Source organism: Mustela lutreola, chromosome 1 (genome assembly GCF_030435805.1).
Source record: "Mustela lutreola isolate mMusLut2 chromosome 1, mMusLut2.pri, whole genome shotgun sequence".
NCBI classification, from domain to species: domain Eukaryota; kingdom Metazoa; phylum Chordata; class Mammalia; order Carnivora; family Mustelidae; genus Mustela; species Mustela lutreola.
This window is the reverse complement of record NC_081290.1, coordinates 101,601,659-101,625,248: the sequence shown is the minus strand read 5'-3', so window position 1 is coordinate 101,625,248 and position 23,590 is coordinate 101,601,659. Positions and strand designations below refer to the sequence as shown.

The window sequence follows — 23,590 nt, the reverse complement described above, 5'->3', positions numbered from 1 at the left end:
GTATCCAAATATGCCAATATTCTTACAAATCTTTGAGTCTCAACAGAGGTGATTCTGCAACCTCAGGTCGCCCTCCCCAGGGTAAGCATCCTAGAACGCACTGGACCCCTCACTCAACCAACAAATTATCTGGCCCCAAATGTCAATAATGCCAAGATTAAGAAAGCTTGCTAAATGGCGTGTTGTTAAGAAAGAAACTGATTTGATATTGCTATAATAAGGAAATCCCAGTTCTACCTCCAAAGGGGCAGAAAACACAAGAAAAGTGAGAAGATCCCAAAGTCACAGGAAAAAGAAAAGCAGATTGGGGGAAAAAAAATCACAATACCAAACATAACACTGGTGGCTCCTCCTGGAGCTGTTTGCAGGTAAGTGAGCTCAGGGACGACATGGCACCACCCTACACTCTGAGGGGAGACCACAGCCAGGCCTCAACCATGCAGCATTTGAAAATCCTGCTGTAGAAACACTGTAGCCCGTGTGTGCTGGACAACAGGCACAAGAGGTGGGACCAGGTATGACAGGCAGATAGGCTAGCTACCTAAGGACACATGTGAGCTGTGAGGAAGCCTGTGGGCCAGTCTTGCTCTGCAGCATCGCGTGGCCTCCAGGCCCCCCCACTCAGCCCTGCCCTGTGCACACAGCCACTACAACGCATGGCACAGTCTGGCACCAGAATGAACAAGAAGACACCGCAATGTGTGCAGAGAGCTTCGAATTGCATGAAAAGTAAATAATTAAAAGCAGGATATAAAATTCAACTGTGTTATAAACTCAACTATGTTAAATGAATGTACAGAAAAAGAATAAAATCAAAGCACAGAAAAAAAATCAAAGTACAAAGGCATGAGTGTTATTTTTAAATTGTTAATATTGGGTTTTTTTGCCTTTTAAATGTTTAAAAAAATTTTTTTAAAACATGTGTTTGTTTTGTTTTCTGAGTTGGCTGACCACTGAGGGGACGCATCCTATTCATTTGTTACCACCCAAAAATGCATCATAGGCAGAGTATCCCACTCACCCAGAAAGAAGCAACCTTCCAGGAACAAAAATTTGAAAGAGAAAGCACACATGACCGAGGACTATTTTCCTTCCACCAGGCTGCTTTCCTAAGCACTAAGGGAAGTATTTTCCTGAGAATTGTTCCATTTGCTCTTTCTACTTATTCTCTAGCACTTACAGTTATGTCCCTTTATCTCATAAGAGCAGTCAAAGCTGGTCAGGGCTTTGGGGTAGAGAGAAGGAGCAGATCTTCGGCCTTTGGTTCAAGGTAACGTTGGTGTCCCTGGTGTTAAAAATAATAAATCTTCCTCCCATATAGTTTTTTCTAGCACAGCAGAGTTCTAATTGGGACCCTTATATTGTTGGCTACCTTTCAATGCATGGCTCCCTTCCCTTGTCCCCACTTCTTCTTTCCGACGTTACAACTGATTAAAAAGCCAGAACATGAGTACTACTGGGTTTTATAATGAAAATATCACACATTTCCTTAGGATATTCTACCTATTATTTTTAATATTAACCATGAGAGAAAAAAGTTACTTTTATTTTACTTCTAGAAAACACAAGCTTCTCACTTCTCTAGAATGCTTTCCAAGGAGGGGTCTATGAAAGAATGTACTACCACTACAGGTCATTTGCAATGAGCTACATTAACCGAGTGATCTAAAATTGTGAAATTATCTGAGTGAGTCTAACCTAATTACTGGAACCTTTTGAAAGCAAAGACTTTTCTCAGCTGGTAACAGAAGGGAAAGTCAGGCACATCTGAAATATAAGAGGGATTTACCATGAAGAAGGTTCTATTGCTGGGATGGAGGTATCCACAGGAAAGAACACAGAATGGCTTCTAGGAGCAGAGAGCAATCCTTAGCCAATAGCCAGTAAGACGATGGGGATCTCAGCCCCACAGCTGCAAGGAACTGAATTCTGCCAACAAGGGTCATCTTGGAAGTGGATTCTTTCCAGAACTTTCAGATAAGAGCCCAGCCCGGCTAGAAAACCCAATATAGTCCACCCAGACTTCGGACCTAAAGAATATGACAATAAGTAGTACTGTAGGAAGTCACTAACTTTGTGGTCATGTGCTATGCAGCATTAGAAAGCTAACACAATTAATTAGCAACTGGGAAACACTGAAGTGTAGCTTTAAGAGTCATCACATAGAAACCACTACAGATGATGGGCTTTCCTGTGGAAAGTATAGAAAAGGGAAGGCTATATCAAAAAGCCTTGAGAGACGCCTACAATTATTTTTTTAAATGACAGCAATAATATATGAATTAAGATCTACTCCAGCACTGAAACTATGAAAATACTCTACTGGTACTGTGAAAATAACCAGATCACAAACACTTTCCTCCACTTGTCCCTTCATTCACCCACTTCCATAAGGCCACTCTCATTCATGTAGTAGTTTTTATTGAGTCGCTACTGCAATAATCTGGACCATAATTTTGCATTTTTCTACCCAAATACAGAGATCTATTGCATAAAGGAAACTTTACAAATAACCGAATTCTCTGTAAAAGTTTGTTTGTAATGTCTGAAAGAATGGGATTGAATCTTGTAGTCCTAAAACTAAATTTCCTTGAATCACTATTATAGCAAATATAAACTTACTTAACTTCCTAAGTAAAAACAGATGATTTTTATCATAATTCCTATCAATATCTTGCTTGAAATCTTCATAGTTTGTTTTTTTTCCTCCCTAAGCCTTGTCTTACACTAGTATTTAATTAAATCAAAACCTACAAAATCATTAATTACATAAAAGCTGGCATTGAGGAACGTCCATTAATCAAACATAAGACAACCTCATATGTGCATAATTAATAACTGTGTTTTCTCACTACATCAAAGACGATCGCCTTTCCATAAAATTTTAATCACTTTCTAACATAGTCCCATCAACTTAATTATATTTGAACACAAATATAAAAAACTAGAAACTAAGGCAGTTTTAAGGCTTCCCAAGTTACAATTTATTAAGATTTGGTAACTCAAAAAAATTCCAAGAAAATGAGCCACTCATGCAACTAATATAGAATTCATCACTGGAAAATCTTATGAGAACTGATGTAATTATTTAGCTTTTGAATGATTAAGAGAGAGACTTAAAGCAATACTACACAGATTTAACAAAACATGAAAGTTATCAAGGGCTTCCCACCCCATCAGTCAACTATACACAGATGGGTTCTGGATCCCTTGGGTGACGGAGTCACCTGACCATGCACGCGAAGAAACCTCAGTAATGAGACAGCAGAACAAGGAGAAGGGTAAAAGAACAGCTCAGCTCTAGTTAGTTTTGTTTCCTTAACTCATCAGCATGGAAACTCACTTAAGTATTAACTACTTAGCCACTGGCAGGATGATTCTATTTCTCTCTCCTCAGTCTGTAACTAATCATTACTTTCAGGAACGTTAACATCTTGTACACAAACTAATCAGCTACATGCTGGATGACAAGTAAAAGGTTTCCCAGCCCAGCCCACCTCTGACACTCTATGTGTTACAAATTCGTAGAAAGTGGGGCACCTGGGTGGCTCAGTGGTGAAGCAGGTGCCTTGGGCTCAGGTCCTGATCCCAGGGTCCTGGGATCAAGCTCGCATCAGGCTCCCTGCTCAGCGGAGAGCCAGCTTCTCCCTCTCCCTCAACCTGCCGTTCTGCCTACTTGTGCTCTCTCTCTCTCTCTCCCCAATTAATTAATTTTTTTTAAAAAAATCTTCAAATTTGTAGAAAGCAATGCTACTCTCCATCAAGTGTTCTCGGCTGGAGAGCTTTCTAAAGAACTGCTGGTGTGTAGGCCTCTCCTCAGAATCAGTAAATTAGAATCCCTGATGGTGGCCCTACATAATTTTAACCACAAAAGGGCAGGACTGTTTTAGAAACTTATTTTTTTTCACTCTCCTTAATATTTAATTTATAGTTTCAGTTTCAATCACCTATGGTGGAAATATAGTTCAAGGTTTTACTAAAATTGCTTTTGTTTTTCTTAAAATTCTCTTGCTAAAGCTTCCGAAGCATTCCTTTGGAAGAAAAGGACCATTTGCAACTCTCAGTACACCCCTCTTAGAGTTGCACTGTTTTTGAGACAGTGAAATTGCACCATGTGTGTGCACTAAGTGTATGTACACACACATACATATATATGCACACACAAATGACATACCCAGACATATATGTTCTTAGAACAAAACAAAACACAACATGCCACGATTCAGAACTATTTCTACGTGTTGGCGAATGCTGGTCTTCTAAAAAAGTAAAAATGGTCTGCATTATTGCAAATTCTTCTCTTGGTGTGGTTCAGAAGTATGCTGGAATGTGGGCCACACTTCAGATCTTCAGAGAATAAGAGCTTCTGTCTTCAAGCCCCCACCTAGACCTCAGGTACACTTAGGAGTCGCCTGTATCCGTTATATAAGCCTCTCCTATTCGTGGACTCCTAATCTGAGCTATAGTTCATCACTCTGAAAAGCCTGCTATCACCTAGCATTGTGCATTTGTTTTTCTCCAGAATTATTTAGACCATTAAATGGGAAGTCAATAAATCCCTTAAATGCCACTGTAAATGGTAGTATTTCTTTACCCAGATAATTTATCATTTATCACAAAGAAATTCAATGACACCAAACTTTATATTGCTTTTAGAAACAAGAAAATGTTTTAATCTATGAAAGACTTCTTTTCCTTTCTTATCCCCATCAACAAAATGGGCCAAATGAGGACACGGGGTCACGGTCAGCATTAGTCCTGAATACAGAATTAATTGTGAAGTATCATAGAGAAAGGATGTGGGCTCTCAGATTAAAGGGCTTTAGACCACAGTCAGCTTTTAGTTTGCACCTGTCAGTAGAAGTAAATGTAAGAATATATATATAAAAAATAACCATTCTCGGGATGCCTGGGTGGCTCAGTTGGTTGGACGACTGCCTTCAGCTCAGGTCATGATCCCGGAGTCCCGGGATCGAGTCCCGCATCGGGCTCCCAGCTCCATGGGGAGTCTGCTTCTCTCTCTGACCTTCTCCTTGCTCATGCTCTCTCTCACTTTCTCTCTCTCAAGTAAATAAATATTAAAAAAAAAAAAAAAAAAACCGTTCTACTTGAACATGAATTGTAATTTGTGCTAAAAAAGTATGTATACTCTATAAGGAGATGTAATGTGTACTAAATAAGCATTAATCAACAAAACAAGTATCTGCTAAAGTGTAAAAATAATTAGGTGCTACAGATTACGGAAAGAAGTACAGACTTTAGGCTAAGATGTAATCAGCTCCTCCATTGCCATCACTTTAGAGAAGAACCCAGGCCAGAGAGGCCCAGGACTCTCAAGTCACCAAGCAAGGACAGGACTAGAACCCCTGACTTCCTATTCTAGGGCCTTCTACCACCACTCTAAATTTAGACTGATACTGTCTATAAAGATCAATACAGAAGGGCCATAGATACATGTTCAACACTACCAATAATCTGTACTAAAAGTTTGTTCGTTTTTGCCCCTCCTCTAAGATTTTTGAAGAAAGAAGTTGCACTCTTAGCAGTCAAGAGCACAGGCTTGGGAGACACGCTGCTTGGGTTCAACTGCCAGGTGCCATTTACTACTCTGTGGCCTTAGGCAAGTTATAAGAACTTTGTATTCCTCAGCTTACTACTGATCTATAAAGCAGGGATAACAATACCATAGGATATTGTGGGGAATAATTAATTTATTACCCACAGAGCAATCAGGACAGTGCCTGTCCCATAGGGATTGTACAAATATTATACTCTCTCACTGAATAGATTTTCTGGGCTTACCAGACTAATCATCACTAAGTCCCTCGACTCCTTCTACATGCTCTACACCATACAGTAGATATGGCTGACAAAGAAATGTCGATACTGCCCTTAGGAACTACAAAACAAAATTCCTGAAATCATGGATCACAAAAACTAGATTCAAGTTTTCTTTAAAAAAGATTTTATTTATTTATTTGACAGAGAGAGAGCAAGAGAGGGAACACAAGCAGGGGGAGTGGGAGAGCGAGAAGCAGGCTCCCTGTTAAGCAAGGAGCCTGATGCGGGGCTCGATCCCAGGGTCCTGGGATCATGACATGAGCCTAAGGCAGACACTCAATGACTGAGCCACCCAGGCGCCCCCAGATTCAATTTCTATCTCTGCTTCTAACTGCTAGCATATTGAGAAGTTAGTTTCCTAGGTTTGGGCTTTCTCTGAAATGCGTACAACAAAGTCTGCCATCAGTCAAGTTATTGTAAAGCTGAGACAACGTGCCCTGGGAGCAGCTTAGAACACAGGGCATTCCCTAGATCTGTGAATATAAAACTTACTGTTCAGAGTCATAGTAGTCCATACGCTTCTTTTTCTTGTTGTAAGCTGCGACTCGAAAGGGAACTATTTCCAAGGTGATCAGGCCAGGGGCCATTGTCAGCACTTTGGCACCGTGGGTTGGCTCATATAGGTCCTTCCCTGTTTCTGGATGAGGCATGCCGGCAGGGTCCCGTCCAACAATGTAAAAATTGGCTCCTGCAACCATCCGTGCTCTGCAATGCCACTGGACCTGGAATACAAGTTTTCATATTTGGTAACTCTGCTTTTAGGCCAGCACTTAGAAGTAGTAAATGGATAATAAATACACGGATACAGATGGCCGCAAACTTACAGTCCCCAGCTTTATGATGGTGCGAAAGTAATATACACATTCAGGAGAAACCATACCTCTAACTTCGAATTCTGGAGTTTGCCCAGGCTAGCAATATGCAGTAAAATCCTCTCTCATGATGCTGGGCAGGGGCAGTGAGCCACAGCTCCCAGTCAGCCACACAATCACAAAGGTAAACAACCCACAGACGGACAACCATGCTGACCATTCTGTTTTTCATGTTCAGTATAGCATTCAATGAGTTATATGACGTATTCAACATTTCATTATAAAACAGGCTCTGTGTTAGGTGATTTTTCCCAACTGTGCTAACATGAGTGTTCTGAGCACATTTAAGGTAGGCTAGGCTAAGCTGTGATGTGTGGTATGTTAGGTATGCATTTTGACTTAACAGTATTTTCAACTTATGATGGGTTTATCAGGACATAACACCATCATACATTGAGAAGGACCTGGAGTATTTATATAATGAGTATCAGTAGGAAATCTCAACAACTTTAAATATGTCATCTTGGAAAGCCAGGAACAAAATTGGCAAGTCCTTCCCACTAAAATCTAAAACCATAAATGTGTATAGATGTTTATGCATATGTATTTATAAATATTTTTGCCTCTTAAGAGATATGTAAATGTACATGTGTCTATATATATGCTTGTACACAACCACAATATGTCCTTTATATATAGTTCAAATCTAATCTCTTAGAAGTCAGGCTAGCAGTTTATCCTTTGAGGGAAGCAACTGGAAGGGGCTTCTGGGTTAATGGTAATGTTCTTTATTTCCTCCCAGCTTTACTAAGAATAACTGACAAATAAAATGGTATATATCTAAAGCATACATGATGTTGTAGTCAAATATATTGTCAAATATTGACCACAATCAAGTTAATTGACACATCTATCACCTCACAGTTACCTTTGTGTGTATGTGTGAGCTGAGAACAATTAAGATCTACTCCCAGCAAATTTCAAGTACATAATATAGTATTATTAACTATAATCACTAAGCAGAACCTTCAATCCTCAGAACCAACTTACTCATCTTGTAATTGAAAATTACCAACTTTGGAAATAGGAGCTTGTATCTAATCCATTTTGATGTTAGCTCTAGGAGTCCCTGGTAAGGTTCTGTCTCGGGACCTACGATCCTGGTTGCTGGTAATTAGAGTACGTTCGCTGTAAGAAGTCCTTGAACCATACAAAAACTTGTGAGGTATACACTCTTCTCTGTTATATTAGAACAGGTTTAAAAAAAAAAAAAAGCTACTGGATGACAAGGATTTCAATTATATGAATCCTTACATACACACACTGGCACTGAGAAAACCTGATAGCTAAGTGACTCATACCCCAGATACCAGGTAAGAGTAAAACCAGGTGTTGGCTGTGACTCCACAGCTACACAGCATCCAAAATGAGCTCAGAAGCAGAGACAGCTACACTAGCAAGTGTGGAGAAATAAAAAAATAATTCATTTAACACCTGGAACTTCAGAACTTTATAAGTTAAAGTAGCTGTAAGAGAGCATCATTCTCCTTAACATACGAAGAAAATGATCACCCAAAGGTTAAGTGAGTTGGCCAAGAAAACGCAGAGGAAACCCAGGTCTAGAAATCTGGCCTCAGCTCCCTTTCAGCATTAAGCTCCACCACTCAAGTGACTTACACAACCATTCTGATCTAGGTGAAAATAAGATATAAATGATAACTACCCACACAAATGTTGTCATTTGTTCTCGGTAGTTCATCTTGGACCAAGATATATTTTTATTGACATGGCTTAGAAAGTGCAATAACATAAGGACAATCCCAAACCCAACACTCAAACTGATCACCCTGAGGAGTTTCAGCTTTTTCAGCTGTTTCTACTGATTTTTACCTGTGTTTCTTTCTTTTTTTAAGATTTTATTTTTAAGTATCTTTACACCCAGCATGCAGCTGTGATCAAGAGTTCTGTGCTCCACTGACTGAGCCAGTCAGGCACCCCTGTGTTTCTAAATGGCATTTGTATACTGCTGATTTGACTATTTATATTTCCTACTATGATGATGCTTGACTCTTACTCCATTTTCCTCATTCCCTATGCCATTTATCCAATAAATACAGTGATATCACCACTGTTGGTGAAATCAACATTTGTCTGTAAAATTGGAAGTACAATTGTATTTATCTCATGACTTTTTTAAGAAAATTAATATATGAAACGTAAAGACTTAGAATAGTACTTGGTATAAAGTACACAATAAATGTTAGCCATTACCATCTTTATTTTATTCCCCTCCTTATACAACTGTTTGTTTTTCCTAGAGTTAATAATTGTCTTGACTTTTTTTTTCACTCACCTATTTTCCCATATACCCATATTTCTAAGGACCTTATACTACCTTTCTTACTGAGAACACAGTTTAATATAATCCCAGTATTCCTTGCAGTGTAGTCATGTGGCAGAGTTTTGGCTGAAAAAAATGAGAGCCCAAATGGTATGTGGCCAGTTCCAAACTTGGAACATTCAAAAACCTCTTGAGCACTATCCTAATTCTCTTCCCCCATATGCTAGCTAAATAAAGAGGACCCCAAGGTCCTATCACTATATGTTTCCCACTATGCAGCACTACTACTGTTTGCAATGAGCTATAATAGTCCTGTATGAACAAGATGGCAAGACATGATAATGAAAGACTTTTGTTCCTCATATAGACCCCTCTTCCTCTAACCACTCTTAGATTCAGCACTTCATGAAGATTCTGGTCATTCCCCTCTGCCCCTTCACTATAGACACACACAAGACCTTTGCTAGTTCTGACTCAGAACTTTTATCAAAGGGTCAAAATCAAATAATCAATTAACTACTTGGCAATTCCACTTAAGTGGAAAATCATTCCAGCCTCATGCAAATTAACTACTGCTTACAGAGTTAAATTAAAAAGGCAATCAAAGTTCTCTGATTTCAGGTGAACTTTGTTCACTAAATATTTATATCTAGATAAGTAAATCATTCAAGTACCAAAAGGTCAATGAACCAAGGATGTATGGCTTAATTTTAGCATGTAAGGAAGCTCAGAACATTTAATCCAACCCTCTCTATCCTTCTACAAGATGAAACCAAAGCCAGAAAAATTAGTAACTTACAGGATCACAAAGCAACTGGCAGTGGCCAGTTCTGATTTTGGCTTATAAAATATCCAGAAATTTAATTGCCTCTTTAATTTCTTCTAGATGTTAAATGAGTAAATTAAAGGTAAACATAACAAACACAAACAGAGTCAACATTCTCCTGCAAGTGACCAAATAATTTCAATTTGTACTTTAGGGACCGACTTCCCTATGAGAATACTTTTAAAACTGTTAACAACCAGGAATAAACAAATCACATGTAACTCTTCCAACAATGCCTGGTATGAATCAACTTACAACCCACTGAAAAGGTAACATGCTTTAATTGAAAGAATGCAAGTCAGCCCACAGCCATCCTGTATCTACTTTAGGAAGACAGATCTAAAGCCTGCTTTTGCCCCTTCATGACCGAAAGCCCTTAGTAAAGTTTAGACTTGAAACTGAACCCTCAGTTTCCAAAATTATAAAAATGAAAAAGATAATGTTTAACATATCAGATTGGTGGGAGGCTTGAAAACATTCAACATACCCTTTGGCCCTTAACAAAGGACAGTCACAAACATTGCCACTGTTACTACTACTCTGTGAAATAGTCCATGACAATTTCAGTTGCATTTAATTACTTCCTAGCCAGTGTTTCCAAAGAAAATTCACTTGCTCTATGAAAAAGATGACAGGCTGTCTAGAAGGTGGTCACTGAAACTCTGTGAGAGCTGCCTGTTTATCCCTCTAGCACAACTGAGGTCAATATGTATTATCTTTTTATATGGCAAGCAGGTTTGGAATACCGAAAGCACTATGGCTTTCCTATAAAGTCTTCTAAGAATCCATAAATGGCCAACCTAACATGTGACTTATTTTCTACTTTACCTGCATCTGTGTGCCAAATAACAGATTGGCTTTTTTTCTGATTACAAAAGTAATTTAACTCCTACGTGGCGAACAGTGCTGGTTGCCTATACAACTGACTTTCCTTTGCCCCGATCTCTTTCTTGATGACAGAAACCTCAGTCTAGAGGGTAAAAGTGCCAGGTCCTTGTTTTTGCAGCCTTCCCTGCTGTACAGCCATACGGCCAGCCATACACTGTGGGTCTCTGAGCAAACAATGGGACCTCTGAGGAAATCTGCCAGAAGATTTCTGAAAAACTTTTCCCTAATAGAATTCTCAACTCTTATTTATCTGAAAATGTCTTTACTTCACCTTTATTTTGCTTGACTATAAATTCTAGATTAACAGGCATTTCTTTTTGTTAAAGATATCACTCCATTGTTTCTTGTTCATATCGCTCCTGAGAAGTCAGTCATTGTTCCTACTATTTCCCTACTGTTCCCTCTTCCTCCCTCCCTCATCGTTTGGTTTTTCTTTTTTCTTTTTTTCTTTCTTTTTTTTGGAAGATTGTATTTATTTATTTGAGAGAGAAAGAGAGAGAGTGTATATGCAAGAGGGGGTGGGAAGCAGACTCCCCAATGAGCGTGGAGCCAGGCAAGGTGCTCAATCTCATGACCCTGAGATCATGACCAGAGCTGAAACCAAGAGTCAGACGCTTAACCACTTAACTCAATGGGCCACTCAGGAGCTTCCTTCTCAGGATCCTTTTTATATCATGAAATTTCAACAGACTGCTTCTGCCTAAGTGTGGTTATCTTTGGATTTATTCTAAGATTTATTAGGCTTCTTGAATTTGTAGGTTGACATTTTCCACCAATTTTAGAAAAATTTAACCATCATTTTTTCAAAATCCTTTTTTGGCACATTTCTTTTTCTCTCTCCTCCTCTCATTACTCCAATTATACATATGTTAGATAGCTTGATACTGCCCACAGCTCACTGAGGCTCTGCTCATTTCTCCCATCTATTTTCCTTTTCAAGTAACTTTGATTGATCTGACTTCTCTTTCATTAACCTTTCCTTCTACAAACTCCAGTCTGCATTTACATCCTTCCAACAGATGTTTTCATTTCAGATCTACTTTTTTAGTCCTTGACTTTCCATTTGATTCTTTTTTATATAGTTTCCATATTTTTGAGATTCTACATCCATAAGACCATATTTGCTTTTAAGAAGCTTTAATGCTATTAATTGCAAATTCCTACAACAGCATCATCTCAAAGTATGTGTCTAGGGACAGTTTCTATTCTGGATCTCACCCTCCTGCTTCTTCATATTTGTAATAATTCGTTACTACATGCTGGACCTGTGCATGATTTCTTTTAAGCAGTCTGAATTGCATTATCTTCCTTTAGAGTGTCGATAGCTTCATTCTAGCTGGCAGCTAATTTACTGGCACCTCTCATTTTCTTTCATGATCTCAGGGTCAAGAGATCAAATCCCATGTTGGGGCTGCATGGAGCCTGCTTGGGGTTTTCTCTTTCCCTCTGCCTCTCCCTCCTCCCCTAACCCTTTACACACTCTCTGAAAGAAATAACTGAGGATAATAAATAGAACAATTCTAAGTCCAGCTTAGGAGACCTATTTCTTTATATATTCACTCTGAAATTTACTTTTATATAAATGTAATAAATTTTATTAAATTCAACATTCCATACAGCAAAAATCAAATACTCAGCTGGTTTATAAAAGACTTTAGGCATAGAAACTATTTTCTTACATAAATGTGCAGATTTTCCTTCCCTAACTATCAAAAGTGTACTTACTTCAATGGTACAAAAATTCTTTACAAAGTCAATCCATGACCTATTCTTGTTGGGTTAAAAAAAAACTATACCTTCATTCACCTCACAAATTCCATGTTAAAATACTCCTCTCTCAAAAAAAAAAAAAAAAAAAAAAATACTCTTCTCTCTTCTTTGCACAGTATCACATCTCTGTAATATTAATCTGTTTTCCTGAAATTCCTAAATCATAATGGCCTGTCTCCTGATTCCTCAGCAGTAGGAATCATTTTAAACTCTTCAAGTGACTGGGAAAATCTAGAGAGGCAAATGAAAAAAGAGGTTCACCCTTCCCATCATTAGATTACGGGTTCCTATGGCTTTCAATCTTAATTGTGCCAATTAGTTCTAGTACCAATTTCTATTACTCTTTACCAATTTCTATTACTCTTTACTCTGTACTGAACAGTATTCAACCCTCATGAGAGTCACACAGATGACATGCAATATAAAAATTACAAATTCTACTTAGATGTTTCATTCTCCAGCTTCCAGAAGAGAATTACAATTTGCAATTACCCTCATCACACAATCTCTAGAGTTGAAAGGGAGTTTAGACTGGAATCCAAATCCTTCATTCTGCAAATCAAGAAACTGAGATATGATCTTCATTACAAGTTCTCCCAAAGATTCCATTTATGTGCAAGGAATCTCAACTGTCTGAGTCTTTGAAATAACACAACTCAAATGTAAGAGATGTATTTGTTCACAACCATCAGCAACCAAACTGATTTTTTTCTCATAAATTATGCTTCCCTGGCTGAGCCCAGCTTTGCAGATTGGGAGGATCGAGGGGAAGGAGAGTAAATCCACCATGGCCCAGCGTCCCCATCTCACTCCTGCCTCTCAAGCCCAGGGGCCCCAAAATTTGCTTTTGATAAAAGACAGAAGTGCTTGATTTGCTCTGCCTCTCCACCATCTCACCAATTATTATTTTAAGGAACCAAAGGTGGTAAGGCATTGGAAAACATTTCATGAAGTTCTTTACCAGGGTGAGAGAAGATCAACATAGGTACCAATTACTGAGCTCCTGATATGCTAGTCACTGTACAAAGTGTTCTGTAAATATTATCTCATTTAATGTTTATAGCATATTAATCAGTTACTATTACCTATTTCACAAATAGGAAAAGTGAGACTTGGCACGTTTCAGTAACACGTCTAAGGTGCAAAATGACAACCGAGAGAACGAGTATTATTCCTGGGTATCTCTAACCCCCAAACTCAGGCATACCTATTCTTACTGAGCCCCTTACACTGTGCCAGGCCCTACAGCCAGATAGGACGTCAGGAGGACAAATCCTGATTAGCACTACCCTTAGGGAAGGAACAGTACAGATTACCTAACTGCAAGAAAAACAGACTAAGAGATGATACTGGAACGTGATGCTGCTTCACTAAGAAACAAGAACAGATGCTGAGCAGAAAATCTAGAGGAAAATCAGGAGGAAAAAAAGGGCATTCTCCCCCTGTGAAAAGCATCCTAAAACACCTGTAAAATATAATATCTCTGAATTAAATTAGTAATTTCGGTTATCAAGAAACCAGACATAAGCTAAAAATATATAAAATATCAGACTATACAGATCCCCAAAGTTACTTTCAATATACACCAACAGACTCTAAATGTTTCTCGGACTCTAAATCTTTACATACCCACAACTCTTTATTGAAAAACCTGAAATCCTATTTTTCCAGCTTTCTTGAGCTATAATTGATGTAAATTTGTGTAAGTTTAAGGCATAGAGCAGGATCTATGTACATTTTGTGAACTTACCACGATTAGGTAACACATGCACCTAAAATTCAAAAACCTCCATGTACCTAGTTTTTAAAACTAATTTCATAGCAAAACTGATCAAAATTGACATGAAGTTAGCTGTGGGCTCTACTCATCCCATTTGGTGTGAAAAATCATTCACTGTGCAATAGAAATATTAATGTGCTTTATATCCTAGGAGAACTAGGTAATACGTGACCCCAGAGATCCTAGTAAGAGCCTGTGTTGCACAACTCTAGAAACATGAATACAATAAATAAGACAAAACTATCAAACACCCCAAAGGAAATCAAAGTTTATAATTAAAACCGGGGAGTTAACAGCTCTTACAATCAGGCTTAAATCTCCAGAAGGAAATGTCTCTTTAGGTTGTTGGAACTCAGAAGTGCTTATGGGGAGGAACAGATTTATATCCAAACACACATCCTATTTAAGCCGCAGACACTGGTACAAAGCACAGACTAATTAAATAAATACACTGTCATCCAGGAGGCAGAATATTCCTACTGTCCCAGTGTCAGGCATCTGCTTATCTGCACAGAAACAGTTTCTATTAAGGAAATAAAGCATCAATAACTTGCATGGCAAAGAGAAATCTCTACGTCCAACCCCGTGTTTCCTCCAAAGTTCAACTCGTTATCCTTACTCAAATGTCTTAACCCAAGGATATAGCTGTTAGTGGCACACAGTCACATTCCAGAATGCATCGTACTTTCAGCACGCTCACGCATTATTTATCCTCTACAAAAATGGACTTATTATTTCGTGAGACGGGACCACCACAATCTCCTACAATCAATGAATACCTCACAAAAACAAAAATGTACACAGAGAACACATTTTTGGCATTAGAAAAGTAACTTTCCCTATACATGCTGCCCCCCACCCACCCAATTTCTAAAATGGAATTTAGGAATCAAGCTATTAAATTTACAGACTGGAAAATCAGGGACATCCTGTTGATAACCAGACAGGCTCCACAGCTGCTCACTGCTCTGAAAAGCATTTGTGCTAGGGAAACAAATCTGGTACCAATGCCTTCTAAATGACCTACAGAAAATGATTAAAGGACAGTCATTGTTTTTATTTTATTATTATTAGTTGGCAAATAAGCATTACTGGCAGACGTTTTCCTGATGTCACTGGAAAAGCTACCAAAATGAATGTTTTTTTAATTACAAAAAAATTCTTCACTTAAGGCTGTGAATAAGCCAAGTAAGTGAAACACTCAAGGGGGGCACTTGAGAAAGAGAAACGCACAGTTTTCACAAGCCACTCCATATAACCGTTTCCATCCTGCCAGGCCACAAATCAGTAAAACATTTAAGGGTTTAAAATACAGAGAAGTTTACTAGAACTTCTAGTTGGCTCTTTCGAAGTTCGGAAGTTAAAACCTGCCCTTTCCTCAGGTACCAGATCCAGAGCTTCCTGGCAAGAACCATACCTCTTAGCTCCTAACTGATACTCCAGATAGAGATCTATAGGCAGAGGCAACTTTAAGGTGCTTTCAGACCCTTCTAGAAAACCTGAGAGCTCTGTGCAGGCCCCTGACTCCTTTGCCCTCCCACGCACTGCTGACCACAGGCCCCTCAGAGACTTCCAGGTGGCAAGCAGCTCTGGAGAAATGAACGGCAGGCCATGGAATCAGACTGGCCTGAATTTCGGTCCCAGCTCTGCAGTCCTGCTAGTGAGGGCCTGACTCTCTGCTTGACCTAACTCTAGTGAGACCCTTCTAAGCCCTCCAAGCCTCCACCTTCAGTTCCATCCATACAGAGCCTGTGTTACCCAGTTTTAGCAAAACTCTTGCTGAGTCAAGTCAGCAGAAACTCTCTATACCTGACATGTGATCAAATCCTTCTTCCCCACCACCCACCACGCCGGAAGTGATACTCGATCAACTGGCATGCTTTCAGCAAGAAGAACCCTGCAAGGTCTGTTTAAGCACAATCAGCTCTTGCCTGTAACTTCTGATGTCTTCTTCTTGGTGATTTTCAATCCACTGAATACCGCCCTCCTAACACCCACTCTGCCCCTTGGCTATCAATACCCACTCATCTACAACTTATTCGGAATTGAGCTCAATTCTACATTGTGGTCTTTTTTCCCTCACTGCAATAGTTCCTGAATAAAATCTGCTTTTACTACTGTAACTACTGCCCAGTTCTGACGTTCTCTGATGGGCCACCATTGGTACTTGGCCTCTCGGAGCTTCAGCAACCTCCTCTGCAAAATGGAATAAAGCTGTCTCACCGAGCTGTTGCAGGGATGAGGTGATACAATGAAGGCAGAGCATCTATTCAGTGTGTGACAGACATACCCATGTATGTGTCTGTGGTTATTTTCATTGTCTTGCTACTATTTATTTTCATGCTCTTTATATATTCTCTCAAACAGTGAAGGACGTCCCAAATCAAAGGACACATGCTTGGACGGGAAGTCTGTGCCAGGGGAGGCCAGCCTAGGCTCTCCTCCAAAGCTGGAATTCCAAGACTTCACACAGACCAACAAGAGCTCTGAGGTATGGGCAGCTCTCCTGAAGTGGGGACAGAACCCTGGGGTGTTGAGAACTTGAAGGAAAGGGTTTACTGTTTTTTAGTAAAAGCAGTTGATATTCATCACCTTGTGCTGTCACCAATTAGACAACCCGTTAAATGATTTACATCACCTTACTCACCCTTTGTAACAACAACAAAAACACTAGCAGATATCAGTAAGATCATGAGGCAGGTATCCCAAGAAAACAAAGAGCAGGAATACAGACGAACCGAGAATATCACAACTCATCATTCTAGGCTGTCATAAAACACACGTTTGAAAGCCACTGTACCTAGGTTCCTCCTCTAATGAATGCCAGCCAGGGCCATCCTACCTCACCGCTTTGGAACTCCTCTAAGATATTTTAAAATTTGTTTCCAGTCTGTTTTCAAAACCTATGTGGCCACTTATTTTAAGACCTATTTTATTTTATTTTATTTTATTTTTTTTTAAGATTTTATTTATTTATTTGACAGACAGAGATCACAAGTAGGCAGAGAGGCAGGCAGAGAAAGAGGAGGAAGCAGGCTCCCTGCTGAGCAGAGAGCCCGATGCGGGGCTTGATCCCAGGATCCTGGGACCATGACCTGAGCCGAAGGCAGAGGCTTAACCCACTGAGCCACCCAGGTGCCCCTTAAGACCTATTTTAATAATACACCACAAGATACAAAAAAACATTCTGTGGAAGTTCTAGTACATGGTCCTGTAATCAGATTATCTGTAGATGACCTGTGATCTGCAATAAGTTTTTTGGGTTCTTTTAGATTTTATTTATTTACTTATTTATTTGACACAGAGAGAGAGCAAGCAAGCACACAAGCAAGGGGAGCAGCAGGCAGAAGGAGAGGGAGAAGCAGGCTTTCTGCTGAGCAGGAAGCCCGATGCAGACTCGATCCTAGGACTCTGGGATCATGACCTGAGCTGAAGGCAGTCGTCTAACCAACTGAGCCACCTAGGCTCAAACAAGTTTTTTATAGCTCTACCTCAGCTTCCTCATCTATAAGCTGAGAATAATCATACCTACTCCTCTTAGTGTTATTGTAAGGATTAAGTTAGCTAATACAAGTAAAACCCTTGACATATTGCCAGGCAGATATAGTAAAAGCTCATTAAAAATAAGCTATTTTTATATTCTATTTCTCACTCACTATATACAAATACAACTCATTAACTGCTCCTCCATTTCCTCTTTAGTGAAACCAATTCAATGAAAACATTCTTGAGGTTGGTTAAGAAATAGTAAATTATTAGAAAATGTGTGGCTAAATAGTCAGGCTAAAGGACCAAACTGGGTAAAATCAGAAAGATCATCAAGGGATGCCTGGGTGATGCAGCTGCTTCAACATCAGACTCTTGGTTTTGGCTCAGGTTGTGATACCAGGGTGGTGAGATATAGCCCTGGATTGGGCTCTACACTCAGAGTTGGCTTATGACTCTCCCTCCTGGCCCTTCCTGCACTCACGAGCAATGCCCACTCTCTCCCTCTCTCAAATAAACAAATAAATCCCTAAAAAAAAAAAAAAAAGATAATCAAGTATAAGTGAGGAAATACTTATTTTCTCATTTGGGAGAGTAAAATGGTACAACCACATTAGAATTCGCTGCCAGTATTTACTAAGCCAAACAAATGCATACCCCACAATCCAGCAACGCTACCCCTCAGTATACAACAACACAAATGTCCACTGGAAGACATGCACTAACATCTTCATGCCAGCGCTATTCCTACTACCAAAGCACTGGAAACCGTCCACACACAACAGTATCAGGTATAGTCACACGAGGAGTACTGAGAATGACTGACTTACAACCGACTCTACACTACAAGAAGGCTGAGTTCCAGAAATATAATGTAAAGTGAAAGAAGCCTGACACAAAAAAGCATATACTGTAGGATTTCAGTTATAAAAAGGCTGGACTGGACACTGAAGCAACACTCAGGTCATCCCCAGAAAGAGAAGACTATTCCCCAGCATCTGGGAGAGCAGCCAGGACAGTCTCCACAGCTGTCAGCCCTCTTCAGAAACTGCCTCCGCAAAAAACAGTAGTGCCCAAGGGCATACCCCTTCCCTAGGCAGCCAAACACTGGTGGACAAGGTGGCATAAATGCCTATCCCTTGTGCAACATGGAACATCTCTGAGGGCCTTTCCAGAACTCCACACAGGGTCAAATGAGGCTTCCCCTAAGACTGAACCACAGCTTCACTCTTCCCTCTGCCCAATCCCACTCCCTTCCTCTCTTTCCTCTTCCAGCAGGCGTTGATCCCAAAGGCTCTCTCTAATAAATTTCCTGAATGTTAATCTTGCTCTCAGAATCTGCTTCCCAGAGTATCCAAGCTTTGGCACAAGCAAATTGGATCCTTGAGGTGAGAAGTGAGGATACCAGCGACCCCTGGGGGAGAACAGGGAGGGAACAGAAGGACAGGAAGGACAGCTTCTGGGATGCAGATAAGAGGGTTTTTTGAAAGTCTGGATGCCAGTTGTATGACTGTTCAAACGGAAGAAATCCACTTAACCATACATCTATGAAATGTGTCCTGCTTCCCATGTATACTATACTTAAATATGAAGTGAAGAGTAAGACAAACTAGAGAACGCCCTGCAAAAAACGTTTCAAAAACATTTAGTCTGACCTCCTGATGTACCAGTTAAATAACCATTTATTGTGCATTTAAACATTACCCAGAGAAGTCTACAGAAGCCTAGCCTGAGATTACAAGCCAGCTGGGGACCAACCAGAACCATGCCTGGACTCCTCGATGGCAGGCCTGGACGGTCTTCACCAGACCACGCCTGGAGGGAGGCAACAGGCATCAGCTCTGAGGCCAAGGAAGGGCCTGCGGCAGCCAGCTCACTGACTAGTCAGCTATGCTTACAAAAACACAGCTCTCAAGGAAGCCAAAGTGCTAGCAGCACCCCAAAGGTGCCTTTATGTACCTTCACCTTTGAATCTTTAAGAAACACACTTGCTTCTGAAACCAGAAGACGTTAGGAATCTTTCCAATGTAGACAAAACAGCATGCTTTAATCCTTTGAGGTGTTCTCTCAGGGAAGAATAATCTGTTTTGGCACAGCTGGCTATTTTTACTATTTATCTAAATATTTTTACTATTTTTTACTATTTCTTACTACATTTACTATTTTTACTATTTATCTTTATCTATTTATCCTCTTATCCTCACCCTTCTAAAAGCAATTTTTAGTTTAGCTAAAATGTCATCTCTCTTCCCATGTTAGGGAATAAGAAATGAAACACAAAGAGAACAAAATATCTCCTGAATTGGGAAGGTAAATCCCTTCAATTTCCTAGGTGGCCTATTCCTGACCCTAAACCTGCTTGGGTCACTCCCACTTTAAAAATCAATCATCCTTTAATTTTAGAATTCTGGAGAATTGGATTCCTTAAAATGATGATGATGAAGACAGCACCAAAGGAAAGGATGAAAAACCACTGGAACAAAATTTGTCACTTTATTTCCAAAACAATGTAGCTCCTCTTTGAGACAGAAGTTGTGCTGATCTCTAGGAAACTTAAAGGGTGATCCACTGCCTAATTCTCATGAACCCCTGATACCACAAAGAGGGAAAAAAGCGTATGAGGAGTTCTACCTACTGAAGTTCCAATGCATTATTTAGACTGGCTCTAAAAGAAGAGTGGAATACACTTTAATCTTTCAGGGTTTTTTATTATTATTTTTTCTTGGTTTTTCGTAAAGAGACGGTAAGAGCATATAGACCCACAACAAAGCTCTAACAAAAATATTTACACCTGAGCCTAAACTTCCTAAACTTCCTAAGTTTGCCTAGACTTCCTAAACTTCTTTGGAGGAAGACATCACAGAATATGTATAAATTATTCAGATTCTTTTTAAGAGGGATTGCCTCCCAAATAAATCTAAGTATATCCATCTCCCTTCAAGGGCTGAATAAGAATGTAATAATAATGTGCATTCTATTCTTCATCTTGAAAATTCAACAGAAAGCTGCCTAAGAATTTCCCACACACTGTTTTTTAGGTCATTCATTGACTTATTCATCTATTCAACAGTATTTTTGGAAGGGCCATTCTGCCTTGAAGCAAAAACTTGATTAAGTCCTCTTCTGTATGTATGGTCATAAAAAGATCTCAAAACATTCTTTCTGACCACTAAACAGAACTCTAGAACATTCTCCGCACCCTGTATCGAGAAGTAATTTTACTTCCTGACTCTATTAAGCACCAGTCCTTCACAGAAGAACAGAAGAAGACTGGCTTCTGAATGATTTTTAAAGGGTACCATGTTTATCTTCCCGCTAAAATATCTTTGCCCCTTCCAAAATTCAGAAGCAGCAAAAATCAGACCAAATCTGTCTCTGGGGAAGAATGACAGTACTTTGTTAAAGGGCTGAGATGGGTATTATTGGAACTCTGCCCGTAACTGGGCAACGGCTTTAAGAGGAGCCCCTGTCACACCTTCCCAAGTTCTCCCAGGCCTCTGTCTGCAAGGAGCACTCTCTCCTTCACAAAACTGGGACCAAAACCCACAATAATAGCAAGAGAAGCCTCTGTTTTCCCATTCCCAAGAAGACAGCTTTTGGGGGGTCACCTCTAAAGAGCATTCCCGATAGGAGTGTGAGAGTACTCCAGGCATGCTGAATGTCTGGAGCAGACCGACCGATCAGAGGAAAACCAGCACTAGCTGTGTTAGTAAATGTGGTTTCCACTGCACTGAAAATCTTAAAAGCAGTCTACCTCAGTTGGCCCAGCATACATCATGGGAGATGGGAAGATGGCCACCACTGTCGTTTCAGGATTCAGGATTCCTTCCTCCAGCACCGCGGCATGCTGCTTCATACGCCACATCAAAGGAACGTCATCATCCTTTGTCCAGCCACCAAGAGGGTGAAGGAGAAGGACGGGGCGCCGATAGCCCCTCTCTAGAAGTTGCTTATGGGTATCCTGCATTAACAGAGCATGTCCATTGTGCACTGGGTTGCGTAATTGAAAGGCAAACACAGCATCTGAAAAGAGAATTTCCAGAGTCAGGAACAGTCCATTTCTCATGGCTTATCTTCCAAAGGACAAGCAATTCTTCCCGAAGTTTGATGCCTAGGATTAAGCAAACATATGAGCCCCCAGTCAGGTAAAAAACATGTCCTGCTTTGACCTTTTACTCCAAGGCCAACTTGACCTATCTCCTTCCACCAGGTTTTTACTTTACAAATCAAATGCCTGAGGATGTGTAAGAGGATGGTCATGGATTTGCAACAATCGCTTTCTGCATTCCTGGTAAGCAAAAATAACCACACTTTCTGGTCCCAACTTCCTGGTTTAAGTGCTTACAGTGGGTGCAATTTCCTGGCCTGTGCCTTAATTACGCACCAGGTCAATCCCTCCATTGGACCCAAGACACTGCTTTATTAAAGGGGGGCAGAAAGGTAGAAAAATTTACAGTTTAAAAAATTTACTTACTATCCAAATATGCTCATTTATACTGATGACTTTGACTGGAACCCGATGTTTTTTTGTGATGCCAGGTCTGGATTGTGGGTTACAGTTTAGCAACAACACTATACCCTACAAGAGTCACTGCTATTACCCAAACAATGAAAACTGCTAGATGAATTAAGCTGGTTGACTCTGTATCTTCTGCTTACAACCCTGACTCTACTCCTGCAAGGGGCTGCCATCAGGAGACATTCTCAGAAAGCATGGTTCTTTGGCATCATAATAGAGAAATTTCACAGAACAGAATGGTAGCCCAGTTAGAAGAGCTCTATATGTTACTGCCCTGCCAACATCTGGTATAGCATCACGCCATGATGATTCCAGCCTGACTCAGGGAGAACATCCTCCCCTCTCCCATCAAATTTAAACCAAAGAGTATAACCATCCTCCCCCTTAGGTTCTCAATTCTGACCCTCTTCTATCATGATGACAGAAGGCCACAGGAGGAAATCTGTGTCCCCTTACTTGACCAGGGGCTTGGGGGTTTGTTGAGGGATGGGGGGAGAGCCACATCCTATGATATTCCAAGATTTACAGCATTACTGTTATGCTCTGAAGTTCTCAAGTTACCTTTTATACGTGAACAAGGCTAGTTTTCACCCAAGAAATAGCTGATATGAAGTACAAAAAAACAACAAAGTCCGATACAAATATATGAGCATTTAAAATTATTCTGCTTTAGGGCACCTGGGTGCTCAGTCGTTCAGCATCTGTCTTCAGCTCAGGTCATGATCCCGGGGTCCTGGGATCAAGCCCAGCATTGGGCTCCATGCTCAGCAAGAAGCCTGCTTCTCCCTCTCCCACTCCCCCTGCTTGAGTTCCCCTTCTTGCTGTCTCTCTCTCTCTGTCAAATAAATAAATAAAATCTTAAAAAATAAAATAAATAAGTAAAATTATTCTGCTTTAAGGAGATGGGAAGAGGAGTACAAACCTGAAAGTTTTTCTAGCCTGAATTCACTTCAAATCTTGTTTTATATATAGATATAAAAAGATCCCCAAACAGGGGGTGCCTGGGTAGCTCAGCTGGTTGGGCACCACACTCTTAATCTCAGCTCGGGTCTTGATCTCAGGGTCATGAGTTCAAGCCCCATGCTGGGCTCTTACTTTAAAAAAAAAAAAAAAACTCCAAAAATCCTTTTTGATCTTTAAGTAAAACTCCAGAGCTCCCCTATCTCTGGGAGCAAGAGGCAATTTTACTTCCTGACTCTACTGTATATACTCCAGTCCCTCACGAAAAAACAAATGAAGAGGGTATAATTCAACATTTAGAAGATTACTGCCTGACCTTACTCACCCACTCTGATTCTGGCCTAAGTCATGTCACTCACTCAACTCT

The 23,590-nt window shown here is 40.1% G+C and overlaps 1 protein-coding gene and 1 long non-coding RNA gene across 2 annotated transcripts in view; one reads left to right on the top strand and one right to left on the bottom strand.

Moving 5' to 3' along the window:
- The window catches only part of PAPSS1 (3'-phosphoadenosine 5'-phosphosulfate synthase 1), a 101,018-nt gene that overhangs the window by 7,665 nt on the left and 69,763 nt on the right, over positions 1-23,590 (bottom strand). The window contains exons 10-11 of the mRNA XM_059171434.1: positions 21,499-21,767; positions 6,334-6,563 (exon numbers count right to left, since the gene is read on the bottom strand). Coding sequence (XP_059027417.1) covers positions 6,334-6,563; positions 21,499-21,767 — 499 coding nt within the window. The remainder of the gene's footprint in view (positions 1-6,333; positions 6,564-21,498; positions 21,768-23,590) is intronic.
- LOC131829556 (uncharacterized) overlaps positions 1-23,590 on the top strand; it is a 48,456-nt gene that overhangs the window by 13,310 nt on the left and 11,556 nt on the right. The window contains exons 2-3 of the long non-coding RNA XR_009352907.1: positions 16,626-16,749; positions 21,955-22,035. This is a non-coding gene — a long non-coding RNA (uncharacterized LOC131829556). The remainder of the gene's footprint in view (positions 1-16,625; positions 16,750-21,954; positions 22,036-23,590) is intronic.